This window comes from Micromesistius poutassou (genome assembly GCF_964030765.1).
Source record: "Micromesistius poutassou genome assembly, chromosome: 9".
NCBI classification, from domain to species: Eukaryota; Metazoa; Chordata; class Actinopteri; order Gadiformes; family Gadidae; genus Micromesistius; species Micromesistius poutassou.
The window spans coordinates 15,687,855-15,715,838 of NC_140279.1; the positions used below are offsets into that span (position 1 = coordinate 15,687,855).

At 46.4% G+C, this 27,984-nt stretch overlaps 1 protein-coding gene across 3 annotated transcripts; it reads left to right on the plus strand.

Annotated features, from left to right (window-relative positions):
* The first annotated feature begins 114 nt into the window (after positions 1 to 114).
* Positions 115 to 27,984, plus strand: evi5b (ecotropic viral integration site 5b). 3 transcript variants are annotated; one of them, XM_084473129.1, is made up of 19 exons: positions 115 to 294; positions 3,679 to 3,890; positions 7,546 to 7,735; positions 10,895 to 11,119; positions 11,841 to 11,915; positions 12,126 to 12,251; positions 12,463 to 12,606; positions 13,331 to 13,420; positions 13,542 to 13,639; positions 13,811 to 13,871; positions 14,002 to 14,055; positions 15,127 to 15,159; positions 15,653 to 15,805; positions 17,640 to 17,771; positions 18,729 to 19,028; positions 19,558 to 19,704; positions 20,633 to 20,728; positions 24,284 to 24,379; positions 26,995 to 27,984. In XM_084473129.1, exons 2-19 carry the CDS (start codon positions 3,748 to 3,750, stop codon positions 27,286 to 27,288), a joined length of 2,457 nt encoding a protein of 818 aa, XP_084329255.1. In that variant the 5' UTR covers positions 115 to 294; positions 3,679 to 3,747; the 3' UTR covers positions 27,289 to 27,984. The 3 variants fall into 3 exon arrangements, with proteins under 3 accessions (XP_084329255.1, XP_084329257.1, XP_084329256.1); XM_084473130.1 differs by lacking the exons at positions 115 to 294; positions 3,679 to 3,890 and adding an exon at positions 5,243 to 5,362; XM_084473131.1 differs by lacking the exons at positions 15,127 to 15,159; positions 15,653 to 15,805.

Genomic DNA, 27,984 nt, shown 5'->3' on the forward strand with positions numbered 1-27,984 from the left:
GCTCAGTAGGATGTAAACATCGGGGAAGGCCGCCGTCCGGCGTCTCGGCTCCAGTATCTCCCTGTTTGTGTGTGTACGTTTGTGTAGTGTACACGTATTCGCCTCCACGTCCAGCACTCAGGAGTCGGTGTGGAAATTAGCTCAAGAAGCTAGCTAGCCCCCAGATAGCATCTAGGGCTAGTCTAATTTAGAAAACAGATCGCTTTCTAGACTATTTTGTCCATGTATTGAGTGGAAACACACGGCGTTGGATGGGAAGTAACGTCTGTCCTGGTCGGTGGAAAACGCGTCAAGGTAACGAAGGATCCGTCTATCTGCTGAAACCCAACAGGCAGATAATTTACAACAACTCCGGCAGCACGTCTCATGCTGTTGTTCCTAGAGAGACAGTGTGAGCGGATCTAGGTTAGATTGCATTGTTCCTGGACTCGTACTTTTATAACTTAGATCCTCCGCAAGTTTTCACTTTTTGCCTTTTAATTAACTATTAGGCTGTTGACTCTGCGCCTGATGTTGTTCATGTGTTCTGCCAAGTAACTCTAAACATCGAGCTTTTATTCATTTGGCATCCAACTGATGTTATCTTCGGAACAGTTTGACAACTTTGTGTTCATAACAACGATAACAAACTTTAACCAAGTGGCGATCGGTTAGGATTGCAAACCATCGAATCGCTTCTACGCCCAGTTCTGCAGATCCCCATTCAATGCCCCACAAAGAGTCTCTTTCACAAATAAGAAGACAAACTAAGGCAGAGTTTAAAACAAGTACGTCCCATCTCATCTGACTCTATAGTTATTGAAATGCAACGTGTCTACAGGCCTTGTATTGAACTAGTGTGTTTAAATATGAGACTGAAATTCCATTGATCCGTCTTCATCGACTGGCTCGTGTTTATTGCCTAGGATCACATTCTCCAAACAAAGACTGCAAAGCACATTTCTTTGAACTTTATGTGCCTACCCTTTTTGGACTAACCCTCGATATAATGAGAGTAATGGAGAGCTGGTGAATCGGCTTGCCCTGTAGTTAAAGCCAAACTATTCCCCAGGTTTTGGGGCATACAATGGGGAGTGTTTCTGAGCGTGGAGATAAAGGTGTAAGGATTTACTTGTCACAACTTGCCAAAAGACAAACCTTCCCCCAGAAACTTGGCTCCAATCTCATTCTAGACCAGATAACTGTGACAGAGAGCATTTTGACTTAAAGTATTGTGGTCATTATTATCGGTGTCTTGTTATCGTCTACTATAGCATATATTGAGCATGTATTGTAGTATGAACGGGAAGAATGTGCTTCCTTTGGAGTAAAACAAAAAAGGAAGAAAGTCCTCTTTGCTGACGTGTGGGTATCATACTTCAGAGTTCTATATCTAATTTGTATTTCTCTTTTTGAATGTGATGGACAGGGAGAGATTGAAAGGTCTTGTTAGTTAGCAGAGAAAACATGTATTTTACAATTCTGCTGAAATAATACGCAGCCACACTTGCAAGTCATCTCTTATTTTGTCCTGCAGAAACAACCCACGTCTCCCATCTGGGATTAATTAAGTACAATATATCTTGATTGATAATAAAGATCTGTGTAGAACTCACAGTCTAGGTAGAACTACCATGGCTGCTGCTACTACTACTACTACTACTACTACTACTACTACTACTACTTGTAAGTGCTGTTTCCTGGGTGGTTACTGAACGGGGAACATGCCTGGGCTCTAGAAAAAGAGGAAGGTCTAGTCCTTGCGGATGACTCATGGGTTCTGTGGTTCCCCCTACCCTACGACAGTGTTGGAGCCAGGCCTACTGTGAAGCTCATTACCCATGCACACAGTGTCCCTTGGGCCCCCTATCCGCTCTCTCTCTCTCTTCTGGATCTTTTGTCAGGGAGAAGGAGAAACTATCTGGGCGTCCAGGATTTATGGGAAAGTCTGACCCCATGGCTCCCTTGCTCACAGACAAGGCTTAAGTGAACAGACTGCAGTCCCCCACCACCTGGAACCAGACATCTGATATATGGGCCTCCTGACTCTGGTCCCCACTCTTGTCCCCACTCTTGTCCTGACTTGATAGGTGACTGTCTCACACAGTTAGGATCAAACACAGTTAAAGACATAAATACATTCATGATGATATATGACAATGTATGATGATGTACCTCTTCTTGCCGGCTTGAAAAGTTCAAATATTTAGAAAGCGGCCTTCTGTCTTTTCATCCTCCTTAGGATAAAGGTCAATATCAAGCAACGTGAAATACCAACCCTCACTCTTTTCCAATTGTGCTGTGAATGTTGCAGAGAAGCAGGAGTAATGGTTCATTGAAAGTGGGATAATGTTAGCTTTTAGCTATTAACTTCCGTTTTGACATGCTCGGTGGTGTGTGGGTTTTAGCACTGGGATGTCAGAGTGGGTTGATGTAGTGCCAAGCTGGAGGCTGACTATTGATTACAACCATTAGAGAACTGCTATTGATCCGCTGTAAATGGACCATAGGTCAAGTCGTCTTGGCCAGTCCAAAATACCGTCAGAACATGTCGGCATCATCTGTATATTTAATATCAACCATATATACTTCATATTTGCGTTTATGTATATGCATACGTTCCGGTTTACTGTATCTGCCTTTGACTTCTACAGCATTCTGAGTGTAAAGCTTGTGACTCTGGCGCCCTATGAAATAGATAAAGCAGTGGTGTTGACTATCAAGACGGGGTCAACCGTACCGCTGATCTCGGTGATCTGCTGGTGTTAAGGCGGGCGGCGGCGCTTGAACACTGCCCTTTGACCTCTCCAGACAGTGTGCTCTGCATATGACTCAGCGGTAGCACACCTTGTGAGACAGAAGTGACACTCTCTACGGTTAAGAGACCGCAGTGGTCCTGGGTGATTTGAAGGGTGTTCTTTGTTCAGGCAAGAATATGCAGACTTATCGGTGAGTAGTTCTTTCTAAGGGCCGCTTTTCCCTGCAAAGGGGGGGGGCTTTCCCAGGCCACTAAATGAGTCATACTACTAGCAGGTTTTAGTTAACACTAGCACAGCACTCTTTTGCTTAGCTTTTCAACTTTGCAGTAAAAAATAAGGAAGTTGGAAGAAATCATGTGATTGTTGTTTGTTAAAGCCCCCGCCCCCTTATGTCCACGGGTATGTGTCAGACTTTCATTTGTAATTACTAATTACTGTTAAAACTCCAGGAAATACCTTCTTTTCAATATCTTCATGTTTTCAGATAGTTAGTAGGAAGTTTCGCTACTCAAGTGAGTTTATGAGTAGGTAGACACACTCACTTTCACTACTCACTAGTAGTGACTTTTAAGTAAGTACTTTTACCTAATCCCTGTTCTTTCTTCAAAAAGTAATCGAATGATTATGCATATATTATTTATATTCATGACATATGAATTACTATTCAATGGTCTTGTTCTCTAAAGGTGACCCTATAGACCAGAGCTGGAAAGAAGAGACTGAGTTTTGCATGTGCACACACTGTTTTGAACAGTACTTTTAAGTCAACCATATCATAACTATCCATCTTACTTGTGGCTTTCGTTCCCGAATGTTTGAGATGTTTGAGATTTTTGACCGAAACCACTTTTCAAATGATCGAATGTGCATCCAACAAAGTCCAAGAAAACCGGGTGATATAACGTGAGCAATAAACACTACTCTCTGTTCCCATTGACAGGTGGCGACAGACAAGGTTGCAGGCAAGCTGAGTTCTACTCTCTCATGGGTCAAGAACTCAGTCAGTCAGATGGCTAGCACGGTGGCCCCACCCACCACCCTGCAGACCTCCCCCTCCACCTCGCTCTCCTCCCCCGGCCTCTCGCCCACCTCCTCCAACCAGCTGAGCCCCGACGATGTAGAGCTCCTCGCCAAGCTGGAGGAACAGAACAGGTGAGCCGCGGTGGCTAGGCTCTCTCCCCCACTTCTCTGTCTCTCGCCATCTCTCGCTCTCTCGCTCGCTCGCTCGCCATCTCTCTCGGTTCATCCCCCCCCCCCCCCCCCCCCCCCCCCTCCCTCTCTCAGTGGTGGCGTCGACCCAACTGGGGAGCTTTGACGGGCACCATGGTAGTTGGATCCAGACCAACGGTGCGAGAGGTTCTGTGTCTTTATTAGGGCAGACAATCGTAAGAGTAACATCAGGGTCCGATTTGGAGGAACTTTAGATTTAAGTTCATTTTAGATGAAGTATCTAAAATATTTTTTTTTGTTGTGCTTTCTTGAGTCAATGCACGATATTAGCGAAGAGATGCACCGAAACAACAGCCCACTGTTAAGGGTGCGCTATGACATCACTAAATGGAACTCACTGTACACGTTCAGCCATGACATCACTAACGGAACGGGCTGTACAGTGTTCACAGTTCCCGAGTGTTTGAGGTTCCTTTGAACGGAGGAGACCCCACCCCCCCCCCCTCCAACTCTCCTTCCCCCGGTCTCCCAAATTATATCCCCCGCTGTGGCTCTCACCCGTAGAAAGTGCACTCTCAGTGTTGGCATGGAAACCGGTGTTCTGGTTCAGAGAGGCGGTGGGAGGGGGCGGGGGGGGGGGGGACTGTGCTAAACAGTTGGCCCAGGAGGGGAACGGGGCTGTGGGGCTGTGTGTCACAGAGCGAGCCCTCACAGTGGAGGTCAGTCGCTCATCGTCTGTCTGGCCCTCTGGCTGTCTGTGTGGGTGGGGGGGGTTTTGCTGTAAAACCCCCAACTGAGGATAATTCATCATTTTGATGAGGAAACGTCATGGGATTCTCTTTGACATTCTCTTTCTCTTTGTCTTTAATGTCTGTGTTCTTAACGGAACCCGCCCCCCCCCCCTCCTCCAGGCCCACAGGAAGTGGTGCCCTTTATGCTGCCTCAGCACACTGCCCCTGTTTACCCCCTGTCCTCCGCCGCAACAAGTAGAGCCGAGGCCCGGGGCTTGTTCACTACCACACGTCTTACTATTTTGTGTTTTCTCAGCTTACCAGACTCACTTGGTTCCCTGCTTCATAAGACTGTTATAAACCACAGCGGTTAAGAGCTACACTCGTTGGTAGTATGTTGGTAATGCACTGCAGATGCTGTCATGCAATCAACCCCCCCCCCCCCCCCCCCCCCCCCCCCCCCCCCCCCCGTGTGTGTGTGTGTGTGTGTGTGTGTGTGTGTGTGTGTGTGTGTGTGTGTGTGTGTGTGTGTGTGTGTGTGTGTGTGTGTGTGTGTGTGTGTGTGTGTGTTCTGGGAAGGCCTTTGTACCCTACAGGGTAGATAAGACACTCAGACGTGAATAACAAGGGATCCCTGCCGTGTTCATGTCTTTTAAAATCTGTTCATTCTTGAGGAATTCCTACAAAGCGACGTGAACATGAACACACCATGAGTCTCTCTTGGTAAGGACAGTGTATATGTTTTCTCTGGACAGCACTTCAGATTTATTTCCGTTACAGAGGGAAAGAGTGAAGAAGGAGCAGTTAAACTGTCAAAGTGGGGGACAATTTAGTCCTCGGTTTTTCTTTGTTTGCCTTTTGATTCTCTCTGACAACTCAAAAGTTTGTTTTAAAAGTATTTCCAAAAAGCGTCTGACCTGATGTTATTTTTCCGTTTAAAGCATAGTTCTTTCTGGTGCTAAGTGCCGGCCAGACCAGTACAAACACTCAAGGCTATCTACAGGTGAATTATTAGCGGAAAGTTCCACGTCGAGTGAATGCAGTCGAGTGAATGTAGCTGCCCACACTAGTAGTTTTGTGTTGTGGTCGTTTATCCGATTGTGGTCTAATCTAAATTGAGAGGCATTTGATAGATGACTATGTGAAAAAAAAGCGACTAAAAGGTTCTCGAAGCTAGTTGAGATATGGTGAAGGACGGGCTGCTAGCAACGTTTTAAAGCAGTAACAGGCCCTGTTTGTTTAACGAATAGGCCCGTTCATGATGACATTGGTGAATACATAAGCGAGTCTGTCAGTAAATGACCCACTGTAGTTAATCTATTCACTGTGTCACTGTAGTTTAGATGTTCCCTGTATCCCTGTAGTATAGCTGTTCACTGTGTCACCGTGGTTTTTACGGTTCACTCTCTCACTGTGGTTTAGCTGTTCACTGTGTCACTGTAGTTTATATGTTAACCGTATCACTGTAGTTTAGCCGTTCAATGCGTCACTAGTTTAGATTTTCTGTGTATCACTGTAGTTTGGCTAGTCTTTGCTAAAAACGTATCCCTGACGATCAGCTGCTCACTGTATCACTATAGTTTAGATGTTCACTGTGTCACTGTTGTTTTGTTGTTCCACTGTATCACTGTAGTTTAGATGTCCCTGTAGTTTAGCTGCTCACTGTATCACTGTAGTTTTGTTGTTCCACTGTGTCACTGTAGTTTAGCTGCTCACTGCGTCTCTGTAGTTTCAATATCCATTGTGTCACTGTACTTTTGTTGTTCACTGTGTCACTGTAGTTTAGCTTTTCACTGATTCACTGCAGTTTAGATGTTCACTGTATCGCTGTAGTTGAGCTGTTCACTGTATCACTGTTGTCTGTAGGTTCTTTCTTGAACCCAAGCAGACATACCGCAAATGGTCTCCTCTCATTGCTCCTGAGACTGCAGGCGTGGTGTGACTGCTCCCCATGTATCCTGATCCCTCCCCTCGACCCAGATTGGGCCGTAACCCTAGCTTTTCTCCGCAACGTCACCGTCCCGGCCTGAGCGCTCTCTGCCGTGTTTTCCGAGATCAGGTGTCCAGTCTTTTGTGTGTCAGACATGGAGAGGTCCATGGCTCCGTACGAAGAGACGGCCCTGTCTCTGCCCTGTTCCTCCACAAGGCCTGTTTAATCTCTGGTTTGGGGCTCTGTCTAGTATCTGGTCTTCTAAAAATGTCACCTTCACTGCTTTGTCCTGGCCTCTGGCTACTGTACAAAACACACTTAAGTTGTTGTACTACATGAATCCATTCTGCCATCATTTGTTTCAAAGTCAACATTAGATGCTGACTGCATGTAATAAGAATCACTGATTGGTGTTGAACTTTGCATGCCTGTCATTTTGTGACAATAAATAACTGTAATATTATTTAGTGTTGAACATCTGGTCTGTGAAATATGTTAACCACTGCCATAGTCCTATCAGAATAGCAAACCCTGAAAAACACTTTTCCAGCTGTATAACCTTTTAAGCACTTCTCCTATAAATATGGGCAGTGCTGGAGAGTTTGTGAATGTTTGTCCATCAGTCTTTTATTATCATTGGAACAAGGAACAAGGGAGAGGTAATGTTTCTGGTTTGTAATGCTAGTACTTTAGGAACAAGGGAGAGAGGTGATAGTTTCTCATTTGTAATGCTGTAGAAACCAGGGAAAGGTGATGGTTCTGGTTTGTAATGCTAGTACTGCAAGAACTAGGGAGAGTTTATGGTTCTGGTTTGTAATGCTAGTATTGCAAGAACAAAGGACAGTTGATGGTTCTGGTTTGTAATGCTAGTTTTGCAAGAACTAGAGTGGTAGGGGTTTTGGTTTGTAATGCTAGTTCTGGTGGTTCTTGTTAATGCTCTCTCTCTCTCTCTCTCTCTCTGTCTACCGTGCGTCAGGTTGCTGGAGACGGACCATAAGTCCCTGCGCTCCGTCAACGGCTCTCGGAGGAACAGTGGCTCGTCGCTGGTGTCCAGCTCCTCGGCCTCCTCCAACCTGTCCCACCTGGAGGAGGACACCTGGATCCTCTGGGGACGCATCGTCAATGAGTGGGAGGAGGTGCGCAAGAAGAAGGACAAGCAGCTCCGGGTAGGAGGCCGCTCCAACACACACCGCAGCACACACAGAGAGACGCGCACGTACGGCGACACACGCACATACATTGTCACATACGTGGACACACACATGGTCACACACATAGAATATAATACTTTAATTGTCATTCAGGTATACACGTAGACACGGTGCACATTGAACGAAATTTTGTTGCATTGACTCTTCATGTAGTAGCAAGAATATCAACATAATGATCGGGCGATCAGTAAAAGTGCTTAGTGTGTATATAAAGTGCTTCATGTGCATATAGTTTAAAAGAGATCTACAAAATAAATATATACATAGATTAAGTTAAAAAAGTTTAAATGTATAATGAAACAGAAGTTCTTGATCACACACATGGATACACACACCGTCTTCACAAGGGCAGACGGGAATACAGACAGACAGACAGACACACACACACACACACATGCATATACATGCACACACATGCATATACATGCACACACATGGACACTACAGTGCTACACCTGAGTGGCATGCAGACAGACAAATGAACAAGTTTTCTTTGTCTGTCTGCATGAGACACAAGTTGGCAAACGCATGCACAAAACACACATGCATGAACATGCGCGGGCACATGCATCCACACGCATCATGTGGTATGCACATGTTCATCGGAGACCCAAGTTCATGTGCCTGCATGGAGACATAATTCAGAAATCCGTGCTAGCAAAGCAGGCAGACACACATTGACGTACACATTCACTCACCCAGAGTGCACGTGACACTGAGTCAGTGTGGGGATGAGAGTCAGCTGTGTGTAGCTTAGCATGTTGTTATGAGCTTAGAGGAACAAGAGCCCAGAGGTTAACGTGAATCAGGTACGCTGCCTCCACAGACCACGTTCTGCCTGTTCACTTCCAATGGCAATAATCAAAATGTGTGATTATCATTTGATTAACATGCCCGTGAGCCACATTGCTGGCAATTTTATCAGCACAACTGTCTGCCTACTGCTTTGTTTTGCATGAATTCATTACCGTGCAACTCAGCTGGATTCCGAGTGGAGCTTCCAGTTATGCATTTGTGGCTGAAACAAAGTTGTTCAGACCAATCAGCATCCTGTGAAGAACTACATGATCTACATGACATGTGAAAGCAGTCGATAGACAGACTGTTGATCCAATCACCCGCAGCCTATTTTAAAGAGCCTGCCCTTTCCCGAAGTTTCCGAGAATGACCTCCCAGATGGTTCTGTGTAACAACCATCTGTCGGATTACGGTTATTGTGTTGAAACCAATGCCTTAAACCTCAAATAAGTGAGAACAAAATGTGCCTATTATTTCCGGGCAGTAAAATAGTACAGTTTATTTCTGCCCTGCGTTGCCCACATGGTCCATTTAAGCCAGGCCCTGTCTCCAAACACCTGGCGGCCCCCCCCCTGGGACCCCCCCCCCCCCCCGCCCCCCAGTTGGGCTTGCGCGGCCTCATTGGTTCCCCTGTCCGCCTTGTTGTTTACTCTGCCGGGGGAAACTCATTCTGCCGGCTAACTCGGTGCACCCCACACCAACCGTGGCGCGGCGCCCTTGAACTTGTTATTTTAGCTCCTGACATTTTGAAGCTAAGTTTAGATTAGCCCGTTGCTAAACATGTGATAGAATGCGTTCAGCCCCCTGAGGGTGTGTGTGTGTGTGTGTGTGTGTGTGTGTGTGTGTGTGTGTGTGTGTGTGTGTGTGTGTGTGTGTGTGTGTGTGTGTGTGTGTGTGTGTGTGTGTGTGTGTGTGTGTGGTAGCTCAACGGTTGTATATAGTCACACGGCGTAGTACGGTATCAGTGGTGAGGGAGAGGCAGCGAGAGGATTTGTGTTGGCTAATCGTGAAGGGGGAAGTATATGGCAGGGAGCTAGCGACGAGTCATGCTAGGCCTGGGTGTGGTGGCACGTAACCAGGCGAGGTTCACCCAGATGGATGTTTAGGGACCCGGGGAGCTGGGATGGTAATCCATCCCAGCTGATTCATGGTGATTAGCATCTCCGTCGCCCTCTGATTCCCTAGCAACCGTCCGAAAAATACCATCCACTGCTGAAACAACAGTAAATAAATGGAGAACCCGGACTTTTCTTGCAATGTCAGCATGCGCTCTTTATTTTTAAATCTGCTAGGTGTAACCTTTGAGTTACTATGATACCTCATAATTACACGGGTAAAGCTGTAGCTGTGGACCGTGCTAGTCAGCATCAATTAGTCCAGATTGTATATGACTCTTCTAGGAGGGTTGCTGATTCAGGGTCCGCTCTATGCTGTTTTGCTTTAGTCGAGCAGGCCTCTCTGATGTCACATATGTCTCACAGTATAACTATCAGGTTTAACAGTGTTTGGTGGAGCAGCACTGGTCAGGTGTTGTCATGCTGTGGCAGACAGGAGGGTTCTGTAGCACAGGAACAGATAGGTCCTTCTCACCATGTGTCCCCCTCACACATCTAACCTTAAATACAGCTTCAGCTGGAGAGCGATGGGGAGGGAGAGAGAAAGAGAAAGAAAGAGAGGCCGTTTTGTTTCAGAACAAGGCTTGTCCTGTCTCCACAGACCTTGGTGGGAAAGAAGGAGAGAAAGAGATAGACTGACCTTTTGACAGAGAGAGGGTAGACACACACACACACACACACACACACACACACACACACACACACACACACACACACACACACACACACACACACACACACACACACACACACACACACACACACACACACAAAGACTCCCACCCCTGCTGAAAGGCAGTGATGCTTGGTGCCAGATGCACCCTGGATAGACCAGATGTATTTTCCACACAGACGCCCTTACAAAAACACACACACACAAACATCTGCTTCAGCTCTCTTCCTGTGGAGGAAGCAGCCTGATAGCGACTCATCAGCAGAAAAAAAACAACATCATTCAAAGTGAAAGTCCTCGCTGAACACAATATAATTAGATATGGAAAATGACATTCTGACCAGTTTAACACCTGGCTCAATATACAGTCATAAGCACCCAAGCTAACAAGCTACCATCGTCGTCATCAGAGGCGGTCACGTTGACTATACCCATGGGGGGGGGGGGGGGGGGAGGCCGACCAGGTGGATCCAAAGGGTCCGTTGGCTGTCCCTCTGACGACCACGCCGGTTCTCTCTCTCCCCTCAGGACATGGTGAGGAAGGGCATCCCGCACCACTTCAGGGCCATCGTGTGGCAGCTGCTGTGCAACGCCCAGAACATGCCCATCAAGGACCAGTACTCGGAGCTGCTGAAGATGACGTCGCCCTGCGAGAAGCTGATCCGCCGGGACATCGCCCGCACCTACCCCGAGCACGACTTCTTCAGGGAGAAGGACAGCCTGGGCCAGGAGGTGCTCTTCAACGTCATGAAGGTCCGCAAACAGCGCTTTAGCGTCGTATTTTTATGTTTCTGTGCTGTGTTTTTTTTTTTAATTTTGTATGAGGTGAAGAACTTTGTTTGTTATATTGAACTGTTTATATAATATAAATCGTTATTCTAATTAGCGCTATGTTATTATTCCTTTGCAGATTCCACTGTAATAAAATAGTGAAGGTTACATTGTTAGTCATACTGTGTGTTTATTGTTGAACACACTTGAAAAATGACTCAATAACTGGTCCTTAGCCAGTTCATTTATCCCCGACTAGACATCTGGCCTCTTAGAGGATGGGTAACAAGAGAGGTGGTTGTAGTTGCTGGAAAGTCTTTTGTTGTGGTATGGGGATTGGGTACCATATTGGATCCAGGTCCCCGTGCTCTAATGCTGTGCGTCATTGCTGAGCTCTAAGGGACTCAGTCTTGGATCCAGACCCTGTGCCGTGTTGCCGTTTGTCATCACTGAGCTCCACATAGACTGTACTCCATCTTGGATCCAGACTACGTGTGTTCTTGCCAATGTGTCATGACCTAGCTGTAATTCGTCTGGATCCCATCTTGGATCCAGACCCTGTGTTGTGTTTTAGCATTTCATCACTGAGCCCCATATACTATATATATACTGGACTCCATTATTGGATCTGGACCCTGTGCTGGGGTGCAGTGCGTTCTGACTGAAGTATATTGTAATCCAACATGCTGTGCGGTGATTACAGGCCTACTCCCTGGTGGACCGCGAGGTGGGCTACTGTCAGGGCAGCGCCTTCATTGTGGGACTGCTGCTCATGCAGGTAATAATGACACACACACACACACACACACACACACACACACACACACACACACACACACACACACACACACACACACACACCAGAAACCCAACACACACACACCAGAAACACACACAGGGAAAAACAGTCAAATAGTATTCGCATGATGGATTGTTTCATGTGGTTTATTCTTGTGGTTTGTTTCTTTCTTTGTTTCTTTATGTGTAGATGCCAGAAGAGGAGGCGTTCTGCGTCTTTGTGAAGCTGATGCAGGACTACAGGCTACGGGAGCTTTTCAAGCCCAGTATGGCCGAGCTGGGGCTGTGCATGTATCAGTTTGAATCCATGATCCAGGTAGGCGCTCCATAGTAGAAATTCCAGCTCCATGTATTCCGGTTGCAAAACTCAATATCTTTTTGCAAAGCAAATTGTTGATAATGACATTATCACCTAGAATAATAAGGTCAACCTTTGCCTCTGTGTCTATAGTCATTGGGGTCACATTGAGCCATTTGGCTGGTCCCTTCCAGGGCAGGTTTGTTCATGCTTTGTTTTGTCCTCCCAGGAGCACCTCCCAGAACTCCACATCCACTTCCAGGCCCAGAGTTTCCACACCTCCATGTACGCGTCCTCCTGGTTCCTCACCATCTTCCTCACCAACTTCCCACTGCCCGTCGCCACCAGAATCTTCGACATCTTCATGTGCGAGGTCTGTAGCGCCGTCCGCCTCTACGGACATCACCGACAACGCCTCCAATGAGCAATGGGCGGATCTTGTCGACAAACTCATCTGGTTGCATTACCCGTTGAACTCCCAATACTAGTTTGGGGCGGCAGTAGCTCAGGAGGTAGAGCGCGTTGGCTGGTAACCGCCAAACCCGCTGTCGTGGAGTCTCTGAGCAAGGCACCTAACCTTAATTGTTCCCGACAAGCTGGCTGTCGCCTTGAAGGGCTGATGCGGCCGTCGGTGTGTGAATGTGTGCATGAATGGGTGATTGTTAGGTCACATTGTAAAGCGCTTTGGGTGGCCACTGGTTACAAGAAAGCGCAATATAAATGCAGTCTATTTACCATTTACTGCTAGTTAATAGGTTTCTATTTAAATAACAAAGCGGGACAAAGGTAAAATAGTAAATGAAATGGTGATCACTAGGTTTCAACAACATTAAATAATGCCTGATTTGTATGCATGCAGTACCAAGTCTACTGCTGTGGATTAGAGGTTCTGCTGTACAACATATTGAATTTCACTGACCACTGGACAGAATGGTCAGAAACTACTGTAAAAAGCCAGCAGCACCACCTGCTGGCTAAACCACATTGATTATTCAAAAATCCCAGTCCTTTATATTGCACGTATGTTTAGCTGATCCCGGTGTATTCGAGACCTGTTTCCTGTGATACTGAAATGTGTCATTCGTCTCTCCCACCAGGGTCTGGAGATTGTGTTTCGTGTGGGATTAGCTATTCTCCAGATGAACCATGCAGACCTCATACAGCTAGACATGGAGGGAATGCTTCAGGTACAACGCCTGCCCTTCTACTCTATTGTGATTCCATGATTGTATTCATTTAACATCGACTACTGTAGGGTTGCTGTCCTCTGTTGGTTCACAACTCTCTGGTGTGTTCTCTCCTCTGAAGCACTTTCAGAGGGTCATTCCTCACCAGCTGGACAGCGGCCCTGACAAGGTCATCCAGGCTGCGTACCAAGTCAAGTACAATGCTAAGAAGATGAAGAAGTAAGCCCAATTAAACCTTTTAAAGTACAACAAAGGGCTAATCCTACATTTGGCAACACAGTCAGTTCTTTCACCTCAGGCACCACCTGACATCTGTTCCAGGGATGAGACCGTCTGATTTGCCTAATGCTCGAATTGGTATTATAAACGTTCTGGCCATCTGTGTTTCAGGTTAGAGAAAGAGTACACTACCATCAAAACTAAAGAAATGGAAGAACAGGTTGAAATAAAGGTAATTTTACGAGTTCTGCAGGTGTGAAAGTACGTCGGATTTCACAGGTGTGTGAAGGCGTGTTTTAAACATTGTGTTCCTGAGATGTGGAAAGACACAAAAACCTTGTATTCTTGGTGTGACTTTCCAGAGACTACGGACGGAGAACAGACTCCTGAAGCAAAGGATTGACACTCTGGAGAAAGTAAGTACAATCGACTGGTTCTCTTGACAGCCCTGCCTTACCCACGACTGTATGAGCTGCTGCTGCTGCTGTGGACATCTGTGAACAAACCATCCACATTCATCCTAACCCTTTACATGACTGCCCCCATATGCATCATGCAATAACTGTTATGCATTAACAGTTATGCATTAACAGATATGCATTAACGGTCCAAGAGTTGCGGGACATGACGTCTTTTACTAACTGTGGGATGTGCTCGTCAAAAAGTGTTCCGGCCACAAGTCCAACGTGGTGTGGTGGAGTCTGGGTGTTGTGGCCACTAAGCAGGGGAAAAGCTTTGGGGATGCGAGTGCTTGGTGCAGCTTCAGACACTTCCAGCCGGGGGAAGGGTCTGTGTAACCCCTCTGGACGCTGCTAACTCAACCTGTCTGGAGGTCTGCTGTGGAGCGTGTTGAGGAAGTGAAAGTGCTGAATACGCTTTGAGATGATGATCCGGAGCGCTGCATGCACCGATGCGACGTCTGCATGGTTCTGCTCCCACACGCGTCATCATCCCCCCCCCTGGGTAGCCATTGTGCATGAGGTTGCTCTTCGGGGGAGCAAGGATGCCCTCCGTGACGGATGTTGAACTGTGTCTGACGGCGGCAGGCCTGTTTGTATTACAGCGACTGCTCTCCGGAGCCAAAGCATCCCTTCCCACTAACGTCCAGCGGTTAACTGTGAAGGTCTTTAGAGATTACTCTAACTAAAATAGCATGACTAATAAACCTTAATGATGTAACGACGGTATCAGACAAAACCCTTCTCTTTGCTGTAGTGTGCTTTGCCTGCCTCCCACTTCTCACCGCCATCCCCACCGCCAATTTCATGCTTTCTCACCGGCCCGCCTCTCACTCTTTCATCAAACTCCATGTTCTTTTTCTCCCCGTCAAACTGTGAGTGTGTTTGGAGGTGATGGTGGATGAGGGGAAAAAAGGAACATAATGTTTTGTTACCTGAGCACTTGTGTGTGTTTCTTCTGTGTTGTGTTTTAAACTGCCCTCTGGATTCTGTCTCTCGTTGTCTCTTGTTCGTGTTCCTGTTTTGTAGGAAAGTGCTTCCTTGGCAGATAGGTTGATCCAGGTATATCCTCTATTGTATCTCTCTCCCTCTCCCTTCTCCCCCCCCTCCCCTCCCCTCACTTATATTGCACCTTTCTCTTTTTTTCTACACAATCTCTTAAGTGTTGCATGCTTTGGATTATTTCTCCTCTTTAATGGCAAACAACTGCTGATCAGCGATTGCAAAATAGATGATTAGGATATAAAGAAAAAGAAAAATTCAAGCAAATCAGATTGTTACGTTATGGCTTATTCAGTAAATGCATGTGACTCTGGATTAGTGCATGTTTAAAATACCAAAATACAAACAAGGAATTAAACCACCCTAATCCGTCAATGAAATAACCCAAAAAAAAGAGACAATTAGCATGTGCGTAAACTCTAGCGCCCCCTGTTTCTGGTTTTTGTTTTTCATTTTTTACCGAAATCGCTCCGGCCGTTCGGCTCCATTTCCCATCATGCCCTGCTCCCCCGCAAACCACGCCCCCTCCGTCACGGCGGTTCACGTCCAAAAGGGACAAGTGACCCGAGCGCAGGAGGCGGAGGAGAACTACCTGGTGAAGAGGGAGCTGTCCACTGTCAAGCAGCAGACTGAGGAGCTCTCTGCTCAGCTGGAGCAGGCCTCCAATGCCATCCTGCACCTCCAGCAGACCCAGCAGCCCCGAGCGGTAAGGAGGGCCCCAGGTCCGCCCAGCCACACCCCAGGGGCCCCCACACTAAGGGGGCCCAAAAGACGTCTCTCTGGTGGGGGGGCCGTACCGGCGACCATGAATGTAGTTTGTTGTCTGTTGAGGTTTGCTAGAGGGATCGATTATATATTCATATATGGTACGTGGTGTTGTGTTGGCAAATTTGATGATGGTGATGAAAGCTGTCTCAATACATGGATCTCAAATCAACATATAATTGTGCATTCGCTCATAGTCCTAGAGGGATTACCATGTCTCTTGAGGTGGAGCTTTGTTTGGACCTATAAGCATTAAGATGCACTGAAACGACAACTAAAACGTCATCACATTTAGGTCAATGGATCGTGAGACTACATCAGTTTTCACCTTCCTCCTCGCTCCATCTCCCGCTCCACCAACGGAGAAGCCAAACTAGCCGCCTAGCAACAGTCTCCTAGCAGTGGCATGTGTGGATCCATTGCAAAGCAGAGCCAAAGCGTCAAAGCCATGACGTTATGCATAGTTTTACAAAACATAATGATGTTAAGCACATGTTTTGCATGCATGACCTAGAATTGGGACATGCTGCTCCACACTTAGCCAGCCTCTCCAGATGTGTGCCGGAGAGACATGCCAGCTGAGGGGGGTTAACACTGGGAGCACTCTGCTGGTGAGACTCTCTCGGCCGGTCTGGTGAATTATTGATGGACAGATTCATGATGCTAATGTACTCACTCAATACGGCGCTTCACATAATTTGCTGCAAAATGAGCTGTCATGAGATAGTCAACCGAACGGAGGGGGCCAATTTGTGGGCTTCAGTGGACATCCATGTCGAGGAGTTGGCTGTGCCCAAATGTCCATGTTGGGAATGTCCTTATTCTTGCGTTGATATTTTGTGAGTGCTTTCTACATGACGCAGTGTATAATACAGTAGCCCTACCAGAAACTAAGTACTAGTAAGTTATGGTAAAGTTATGCTTTAGTGAGTTTACTGCCATTTACAAGGTTACATTTGGGATGGATCTTCTCTGATGTACACGTCTATGAGGAAATGTTGCATTGCTCACATCAGAGCCCCAAAGGCAGACTACAGTGAGGAGAAAAAGAATATAATGCTAAGAAATACTATTACGATTGTTATTTTGTTAATACCATTTCCAGTGTTGTGCATGAACTAGTTCATAAGAACTAGTTCATTGAACAAGTTCATTTTTCTATGAACTTTGAACTGAACTTAACATATTTTTAACTAAAGAACTTCAACTTCAACTAGTTCAGATTGTGACATTCTGAATTGATTCTTAGGTCCAGATGACATGATTATTAAATAGAGTTACTGCCTTAGTTGTGATGAATGAAACAGGTGTACAAATAATATCCAATCTGAGATTGTAGTGATGGGCAGCAGGTAATGGAGAGGATTTATTTAAAAGATAAGCACAGAATACAGTTTTTCTTCAGTTTCTAAAAAAACTTAATGAACTGAACATGAACTAGTTCAAAACTGAATTGGTGAACTATGAATTGAATTTATTCATTTTCTTTTGTATGAACTGAACTTTGAACTAGTTCATGTGAAGTATGAACTTGCGCAACACTGACACCCTCTGGTAATTGTATTTCTCTAAATACACAAACACATGAAAAAAAAAAAAAAGCCTTCCATTTTGTTGACCAAAAAACAACCGCTGTTGATCAGACCATTGAACAACCAGATGCAATTATTCAAGACGGAATAAGTGGTTTGCACTCAATAAGCCATCACCCAGCTCCTGTCTGTCTGTCTGTCCACGGGGAAGCCTTAACGGTGGCCCTGTCGTCTATGTTGCAGAAGGTGCACGCGCGGTACTCTGACGACTCGGTGCTACAGCTGGAGAGAGAGCTGGTCCAGGCCAGACTGAAAGAGGCGGAGTCCCAGTGTGCCCTCAAAGAGATGCAGGACAAGATCCTGGACATGGAGAGGGTGGGTGTTCCTATCCTGCACATCAACCGTTTACATTGTTCATCCCTCAACTGTTTCCATCGTCACACCACAACTACCCAATCAGATCTACGAGCGGGAGTGTCATTCCTGGTTCTGTGGCAGGACGTGAGGGTGGGATGTGGGCTTTAGGTTGGTGGTGAAGGCCGTGGTACGGGATGCCCCAACGCTGTTGGCCGTATGCATTTGTTATTTTTGTTGTTGATCACAAACACACACTTATGAAAGTTTTTTTATTTTATTAATTTCTGTGGGTCGTCATAGTTAGGTACCAGGAAGTACATCAAAACAACACCAAAAAAAAAGAGCAATTTCAGAATTTCATCAATATCAAGAGATTCATCAGAATTTCATCTTTTTTTTTTCTTTTTTTTTCACTGCTTCCCTCAATACTTAGAATTGGTTATACAGACCCCCCCTTACCAACCCACCTCCCCCCCACCCAGCCTACCCTTCCATCCCCCCCACCTAACCCACCCCACACCCCTTGACCCCCCCCCCCCTCACCCCGCAGAGGATAGAGCTGAATACACCTAGCACACAAGACTACTGCATCTCAATGCTGATCCACATTCAAGACCGGACACACACACACACACACGCACATACGACAAAAAAAAATAAAACAAAGAAGGGGGGGTTCTAAGGACATGCTCTAGAGGGCATTATAACTTTGGCTCCGTTGGCTGTCAAATTGTTTCTTTTTATTTTTATCCTCTGACATTGATCTTTCAATAGGTAGTAACACCCTTATGAAAGTTACCAACCAGATTTAGTTTCCTAGTCGGACAAATGAACTAAAAACAAACTATTAGTGATAAATCCACAACAGGGGGGATGGGGGGGGCCTGAGGACCTGGCGGTCGGGACCCATTTTGCCAACTGAAAACCCTTCCGGTCTGAACGGTTTCCCCCCCCCCCCCCCCCCTCGCTCCACAGAGGAACACGTCGCTGCCCGACGACACCAACGTGGCGCGGCTGCAGGAGGAGCTGATCGCGGTGAAGCTCCGCGAGGCGGAGGCCCTGACCGGCCTCAAGGAGCTCCGGCAGCAGGTGCGCGACCTGGAGGACCACTGGCAGCGCCACCTGGCCCGCACCACGGGCCGCTGGAAGGACGCGCCCCGCAAGAACACGGTCAGCGAGCTCCAGGACGAGCTGATGAGCGTGAGGCTGCGGGAGGCCGAGGCCCAGGCGGAGCTCCGGGAGACCCGGCAGAGGATGATGGAGCTGGAGACGCAGGTACGCCCCCCCCCCCCCCCCCCCCCAGAGGCTGGCATCGCCACGCCGGCGCTGCCGTGCGACACGCCAAATGGCAACTCTTCCATTTGCAAGCAGTACATGAGGGTGGGACAATGTAGCGTGGAGGTGATTTGATAATATAGGATTTGATCGGTCATGGTTGCAGTCTCTCGTGCTACTTAAAGAATTAAACCATTAAACCATTAAACAAAGTATATTGAAGATGATAATGTATAACATCAACATCGTTATTGATGTCAAAATAAACAATGTATTAATTTATTCCTGGAATATATTGGATCACATGAGTTTAGACTCTCTATTCCTTCTGACAAGGACACGGATGGATGAATCGGATGAACAAAGTCGTCTGCAGCCATGAGCGCCTTTCAGACGCACACGTTGCACCTTCACAACTCCGCCTCTAGGGGGCACCAGCGCTCTGTGACGTTCTAGTTATATTTTCTAGTGGAACAAAAATGCCATTGACGGCTGTCGCTTAAACCTCCCTCTCCTTTGCCCCTTCTAGAGCCAAATCCACAGCAACCAGCTGCGGCGAGCGGAGCAGGAGGGGCGGGCCCTGCAGGACCGCGTCCAGACCCTGACCACCCAGAATAAAGAGCTCACCGGGCAGCTGCAGGAGATCAAGCGCAAGCAGGCGGAGATCCAGTGCAAGGTACCTACGGACCTGACCGGAAAGACCCACCCCGGTCTGCCATGATGTCCAACGGTGTGGCCTCACTGTGAGCTGTAAATGGATATTAACATGTAGCCTTTAAATATTGTGTATGATAATGGTGTCATTCACCAGTATCGCCAGCTGGCGATACTGGTTTATAAAATCAGTTCTAGTGCAACTGCAGCGTCCTGATAACGTGGATATCCAGCCTCAGGAGGAAGCAGTTTGTTTTAGGTTTTTTTTTTTGGTTTCTGGTGTTAGCGATGGTATCTTAGCACTGGTGTTGTTCAACTGCTCTTCCGCAACGCTGAGCACTAACTCTCACTCACACACACACACACACACACACACGCACGCACGCACGCACGCACGCACGCACGCACGCACGCACGCACGCGCGCGCGCATGCATGCATGCACGCACACGCAGATCATTTTTATTATTATTTTGGGGATTTTATTTGAAGAGCTGATCTGGTCTGATTTGACACATCACATGGCACGTTTGTAATTCACCAAATATTTACCAGGCAGTTAGCTCCAGGGCATTTCCCTTTACATGTAACTAAACAGGAAGGTGTCACGTCTAGGCTGGACGATGGTCGGTTTGGATGGATGGTTATGTTTGCCCATCACTTCAACGACATCAGACACAGTAAAACCAAAATCCCTGTTTAAGGGGCCAGTGTCTGGTATCTAAATGTAAACCATGGTTACTTGGTTATAATTGTTTTTGTTAGAATTAGTCAATGTTTGAGTGATTTAGTTTTGTATTTTGATTGGGGATTTCAGTATTTTCAGGTTTGATTGGGGATTTCAGTATTTTCAGGTTTGATTGGGGATTTCAGTATTTTGAGGTTTGATCGGTGCTGGAGTATTTTGATTTGCTGGGTGATTGAGTATCATGTTTGTTGTGCTCTGCACAGAGTAAGGAGGAGGTGATGGCGGTCCGACTGCGAGAGGCTGACAACATCGCGGCCATGGCGGAGCTGCAGCAACATATCTCTGAGCTGGAGATCCAGGTAACCTCTTAAACCCCCAACATCACGCCACAGCCCCAAAGTTAAGTGTGAGCGGCTCCAGCTCATTGGCAAATACTAGGTATCATGCACAGCAAGAATTGTAAAAGATTGAAGTAATGTTTTTTGCACCATAATATCACATCCAAATGATGTTCCACAATGAATAAACAAAGTAGTAAAATGAAATCACATCTGTTAAATAGCCCTGGCCACACCCCCAAAATGCTAACCATGCCTCTCTTTTATAGCCTGCCGTGAATCTCAAATGTAACATCAGGCACCAGTTCACACCAGTATTTACACCCAGGCAACTGTTGCACCGCTTGTAATGAGGCATAGGCAATGTACACACGCCTGCTTCATTAACACCCAGGCTGAAACGGTTCATTGATATTACTTGCACAACAAAGACCTTGTTCCGAATAAAGAATAAGTGTTGTTGGTTTAATACCAATTCCTGAAGGCTGGTATATTGACTTAGAAGAAACAACCAATAATTTTCCTGCGGGAAAACTTTCATTAAAATAATCCCTTCGTTCATCCATTTGTAAATTGTGTCTTTACATTGTATAACCCCATGCTCATGACATTATATTAACATTACACTAAGAGATTGATGATAAGTCAATACATTTTCAGTCATTTTTGTCTCCATGCCTTCATAAACATTAGTCCAGTAACATAATGAATAAAAACATAAAGGTAATACGTTTAGATTGTGGAAGGTTTTCTCCAATTCGGAACAGCACATCAAGAAAGAAATCCTGAATTGGTCCATTTCAGCTTGTGTGGATGTGTACATGCACGTGTTGGTGTGGACGTGCACATGGACGAGTGTAGGTGTGGATGTGCACATGTGGATATGTGAATGCACTTGTGTAGGTGTGGATTTACATGCGTGCGTGTGTGTGTGTGTGTGTGTGTGTGCATGCACGTGAGTAAGTGTGTGTGTGTGCGCTCATGTGTGTAGGTGGATATCATAGCTTCTTACTCAGTCTATCCATGACGCCCTGTACATGTTTGTGATCCCTGAAGTCAACAGAAGGTAAATAAGAGTAAAGATGAAACGCCTACCAAATAAAATCCCCTGCGCTTCTCTCGTGTCAAAATGAACAATCTACAGCATGTGGTCTGTGGTTTGGTTACCTGGATCCACCATTAACAACAAACACCACCGTGTTCTGATAATCTGAATGAGTCAGGTGTTACAACCCTCATAATAACAGAAGTCATTCCCTGTTACTGTATTTGTCACTTAATTGTGTTTCAAGACTGTCTTTGCATGTTAATACTAAGGCCGTCAAGCGATTACCATTTTTTTGAATAAAATTTTTAACTCTGGGCAAAACCTTTCAAAATCACGGTAAAAAATAAATAAATAAAGAACGTGCATTAATGCGTACAGTTTTATTAATCTAATTATAATAAGATTGCGTTTACGTGCTAACTCGCTCATTTTAACAGCCCTAGTTAATATGCATCATATGTTGAACCATCAACCAGCCCACGTGCACACACACCCACATGTGCACAGACCGTCTCACCTCAACACTGGCATTGTGCATGTGTGCAAGAGTAATGGTGAGAGTGGTATTGCTGGCTCTGCCTTGCCAGTTTTAGTGGTGGTACTGAGGTGAGACTGTGGTTATCCTATCGTACCTATTGTGGCTGAACCCTGTGCTTTGACACCAACACTCTTGTCAACATTTTTCCACCCCAAGACTTTATTCATACTTCACACTCTGCTAACCGCCGTGATTTGGAGCCAGAAGTAACAGTTAGCGGTGAGATATGTTGTATTGACATACTTTGGGATTACATTTAAGCGCATGGCTTGGCAGACATTGTTGGCTAGGGTAGCTTTAAAGTTGATTCTGTTTGATGCTCAAGTTGTGTCAATAATAGTAATGCACAACAGCGATGACGATCATTGCATCCCACTACGTCTCTTGGCAGATGAATTTATCTGTCTGTCTGTCAGCACATGCTTGATGTTGAGCTGCTCACGAAAGCTTCCAATATGAAGCAACATGACCTGTTCTGGAAATAGGATGTTTCATATACATATAGATGTGTTTCATAGGTGTACAGGCCATGTAAGAATGATGGAGGGTGTTGTTAGAGGGGTACGGGGTTGGTTGAAAGGAGCAGGGGGGAAAAGGTGTGTGTTGCACAGGCTGCGTGGGACCTACAACGCTGCTATCTCTTCTCTGAGCTGAAAAACCACTTCCTCCCTGCCACAGAGACGGTGAACTCTCAAGTTGACATGCATGATTTAGTTGAGGTTTCTGTGACCTGCTCACAGATTTAGACTTCACTTTTCAGCCTGCGAGGGATATGGTGATATTCTGCGTTTGATACGTGTTTCCTAGTATGGCGCTCTTGTTGGAACAGCTGAAAAGAAAACATGCAAACACACAAACTTTAAAAACATGACATGATATCCAATCTAATTGTTTGCAAATCCAAGGTTTCTTATATTTGTAGGCACCAAGACTGACTTGTTTTGTCTTTATGATACTTTTTATTGGAAGTCTGTGAATCCGATTGGTTTCTTGTGGTTATTTTCTAGTGCTTTGGGATGTGAGTGTCTAGAATTAAAGGTTATGATGGAGGTCCAGCAGTTCCCCCGTTTGAGGCGAGGAAGTCATCACTTAGAGACGTTTGGAGTTTGTGCCAGCAGTTTGACACCTGTCGATTCACATAGCTGAGCACAAGGAAGTCTTATTAACTGCCTGGCCCCTTATCGTTCCTGTTTTGGAGGGAGGAAACCTCAAAAGCAACGCAGATGCTTGGAATAACACAACCTGTTTAGATTCCTGCTCTTCAAAAAAAAACCGCTATCGATAAATGACAGGCTCAACCCCCATCTTCACCGCAGGAATCGAAAAAAAAAATCCTCTGTATTTTTGGGTTGTTAATAGCAGAGTGTAGAGTCATGTGGAGTCGTCTCTGGCTGAACGCCACCACGCCCCTGCTGAAAGGCTCACCATGGCCTGGAGCACACGCCCGCCGCTCTCTCTCTCTGGCCTCTGCTATTAAGCCGCAGGTTCTAGAAAGTGATTTGAGGTCTAAAGTTGGTTGGTGGGCCTCCGAATGCCAGCAGATGTCTTCGCTGAGACGTGACATGCGTAGCATTTAACCGTCAGGCTGTCAGCCTCTTCCCCAGGGCCCCGGGAGGAAACCAAACACAAACGACTCCCATCCAGAAGACCTGGGTCCCCACTGAATGTCATGTCAGCCATTGGGGGGGGGGGGGGGGGGGGGGGGGTGTCTGCACTGGCAGTCTCTGCCTGCTCCCATCCAAGCCTTGTGTACGACAATCTTGCCCCCATGCAGGCACCGTTTATTGACAGAACTTGAAAACACCAGGTGTTCTGTAGAGCAGATATGTTGTTGTGCTTCAATCTCCTAGGAGACCTCAGCCCCATCTCTGTTGGGTGGATGGTGTGTTTTTTTTGGTGGGGCGGGCCAAACCGTTTCTTAGTGAAGTTGTTTTGTTTTTTTTGTGCGTAGCGATGCTATAATGAGATATTGTTGTTTATCTCTTTTCAGAAGGAGGAAGGGAAGGTGCAAGGCCAGCTGAACCACACAGACTCCAGCCAGTACATCCGAGACCTCAAAGACCAGATTGCAGAGCTCAAACATGAGGTGAGAACCGCCATAGTCGCTCTCTGGAGACAAGAACGTACCGTTGGTGTTGTTCACCAAGGGATGATTGCGCTCAATCTCCTCTCCTTTTTTGCAGGTATTGCAATGTTCTGGGAGCTAGGGCTGGCTGATCAGTCCACAATGCAAATAAAAAAAAATCGGTGAACATTTAGAAGAACTTATTACCACGATTTAACAATGTTATTAACAACGTTTGTGTGATTTCCGAAAGTATCAACATATGTAGTGTAATCCCCCAAATTTCGACAATCAATTATTCCACATCCCCGAGATTGGAAGATAAATAAGTCCCAGTCGCTCTGATCTGATATATTTTCCGTCCCGTCAGATCAGGTTAGATAAGTGTAAACTACACCTATCGACTTCCTGCTGCGGGGTGCTCGGTTCACCCCATAGAGGAGAAGGTTAAAAAGGTGACAACGCCACCTTGACGCCTTGCGGTTAGTCTTGTGCACTAAATCGTGCCGTGCACTTTCCTGCAGCAGAGCCTTTTCCTTCCCCCCAACACACACCTACTGGTCAGCGTGCGTGTGCACATGCATGCAGGTGTGCACACTTTGGGTTCACAAGGCGGGTGTGTTTTGTATGTTTGTGTGTGTGTGTGTGTGTATTTTTGTTCTTGGTGTGCACATTATGTATGTGTCACGATGATTTAAGTGTTTGTGGTGAGGACACGTCAGGGGTGCATGTGTGAGAATGTGAAGGAAATGATTTTTTTTTTCTGCCAATTTCTTTTAAAAACACTCTTAATCTCTCTCTACTGGAAACGTTGACTACCGTAATCTAAGTCTGAATATGATGTGTTGATACGTGATTTCATGGGGACAGTCAGAGCTTTTGATTAGAGAACACTTTATTAATACCCAAAGGGAAATGCTGGTGTTGTAGCAGCTACATTGAACAGAACATTGCAGATAAGGGCAAAATAAGATGCATTAAACACTGATAATATCTACACTATCTGATCAGACCAATCTTGCCAAGAGTAGTAAGGCGTAGGCTTCTCTAAACTTTTCATCTGAATTAGTGCACGATAATTATCAGGGCGATAACAGAAATGATTACGTCATTCCGATAAGTCTGATATCATGACGAATAGCCCCGATAACATATCTCTATATAATTTCAGTGCCCCGCTCCCATGAACGCTAAATTAAAGGTCTTATCGTAACCCTAAAAGTACACATCATACAATCAATTACAATAAATGAGTTGACAGCTGCACGCGTATATAGAAAATGTTTATTTTTATTGTGATGTTACACCTTCCCTGCTGTCGGCTCCCAGACCGTAGTCGAGAGCACAGGGGAGACGTCGATGTTCTCTCGGGGGTACCACCCTTCCCTTTGACCGGCAGTGGGTCTGCTTATAGGTCGGAATGAAGCGGCCGCCGATTATTGAAAGGCTGTGTACTTTATTCTTAGTTTAACTAACTTTACAGTACACGTTGGCACAGAGACAACCAGACTCGTTTATTACTTCACTAAACTGACACACACTACCGCTCGCTCTCCTCGCTCGTCCACTCACTCTCACACACACACACACACACACACACACACACTGCCATTCTCGCGCACACACATGTGCTAACTCTCGTAACAATTATTATTGACAACAGTTAGCTGAACATTATATGATGCATCGCTGCAGCAACATTTAAGATGATTGCGATGAGTTCTGCCCATTCTGCCTTCACCAAAACACATCTGAGTGACAGGGGCCGTCGTGGACCCTACGTCATATCCCGCCCTTTGCAAGCTTGCCCCCCTGAACCTCCCGTTGATTCTACTGATGTCTGAGCAACAATGTCATGATCATATATATGTATATGTGTGTGTGTTATCGGTTATTGATATCGGTATCGGCATTTAGGAGCTGAAAGTTATCGGTATCGGTTAAAAAAAAATGTTATCGTGCATCCCTACTTTCCATACATGTCTGGCATGGCAGGCTCATCCAGGTAAGTTGTTGCCTGTTTACAGGTCACCACCAGGTTAAATGCCCCATCTGTGTAAACCAGAGCACCTCCGCTGGTACTTGAATGAGAATAGTGCCGTTACCTGCATGGACTGCACATCATTATAACCTCTCATATCTGAATGAGGTTGTATTGCATGTTCCTGACAGTGGCTGCTCTCCCTTTGTGTCTACTGCCCGTCCAATGTGATGGACTCTCATCGTGTTTTTGCATTTTTCCACGACAAACATGTCAACCGTAGAAGATCGTTCTGGCACAATATAAGGGTGTTTTATGTAATGATTATTTTCATGTTCCAATATCTAATACAGTTCAGAAGATACTGTTGGACACTGTCAGAGTTACTGTCTGACATATATTTTACTAGTCGCCAAACACGCAAGAGTCAAACCACAGGGGTCACACCCATCACCCTGGTTGTGTTTCATACCAGGTTATGTTTCGCACCAGATGTAACCAATCAGAAACCGCAACCTGTTCTACCAGAAATGGCGGTAGAAGCCTGTGTTCCTTAGTGACATTTTACAGTATGCACTGTTAAGTGTGTTGCTTGCAGTGTGCCGTGTAAGTAAAGTCTGCCGGTCGCCATAACGGTGTCACACCGCCTGCGCAGGTCTGCTGTCTGAAAGGCCAGCGGAGCTCGGCCGGCCAGCCCTCCTATGACGGCATCCACATCGTCAACCACTACACGGGCGGCAGCGGCGCGGGCGAGTCCTACCACTCGTCGGACGAGGACAGCGCCAGGGGGCCGGTCCTGACGGGCGGCCAGCTGCGGGCCGCCGGCCCCGGTCGCATGCGACTCCACCCCAACCTGGACGACACCGACAGCGACGGCGAGGACGACGACGGGGAGACCCTCCGCCTCTCCCTGCCCTCCAGCGTGCCCCACAAGTCCACCGTCGTCTGACCCCCCCCCCCCCCCCCCCCCCCCCGCTCTGATTGGCTTCCACCTCCCCTAGGCCCCTCCCTTTCCCCTTTGAGGAGGGAGTTCCCTCTGCGGATGGTTTCAATCGGGGAATGAGTAGACATTTCATGCTGTGCGACAGACACTTGTAGCGTTTGTTTTTTTTGTTTTTTTGTTTTTTAACACCTGGCGGGTTGGCGGAGATGCAGCCAATGGGATCCATGTTTAGATCAACTAACCGCCCTCTGCAGGGTCACATGACCCCTGCAGCTGGACCTATCAGAGCTTGGGGGAGCAGCAAAGGACAAGCAATCCCCATCTCCACCCCCCCCCCCCCCCTTGTGCCTTTGCAATGCAATCATGAACACTTTATGACACTTCACCAAATGGGCTTTTATTTTGAAATGTTTTTTAAAAAACAAAGCATTAAATCAGCGCTATTAATTAGATGTCACATGCAGGTCTAGGCCTTTGCTTAAAACCACATGCTTCCCATTACACTTGGTCTACCAGGAGGTGAGGGCAATCGCGTACACTTGTATATCTCTGTATATATGTATAATATGGTTGTTTTGTTTGTTTTGGTCTTCATTCGAAACTTGAAAGTATGTATCTAACATGTAGAATGTGTGGACAGATCAGATGAAAGGGAATTTGACCTCTATATATTGCAATCATTCCCCCCCCCCCCCATCCCCC

Coding starts and splice junctions, on each gene's coding strand:
- evi5b (XM_084473129.1), top strand. CDS start 3,748: ATGGCTAGCACGGTGGCCCCACCCACCACCCTGCAGACCTCCCCCTCC. Junction 11,120..11,840: donor TGCTCTTCAACGTCATGAAG/GTCCGCAAACAG, acceptor CGGTGATTACAG/GCCTACTCCCTGGTGGACCG. Junction 13,872..14,001: donor AAGAACAGGTTGAAATAAAG/GTAATTTTACGA, acceptor GTGACTTTCCAG/AGACTACGGACGGAGAACAG.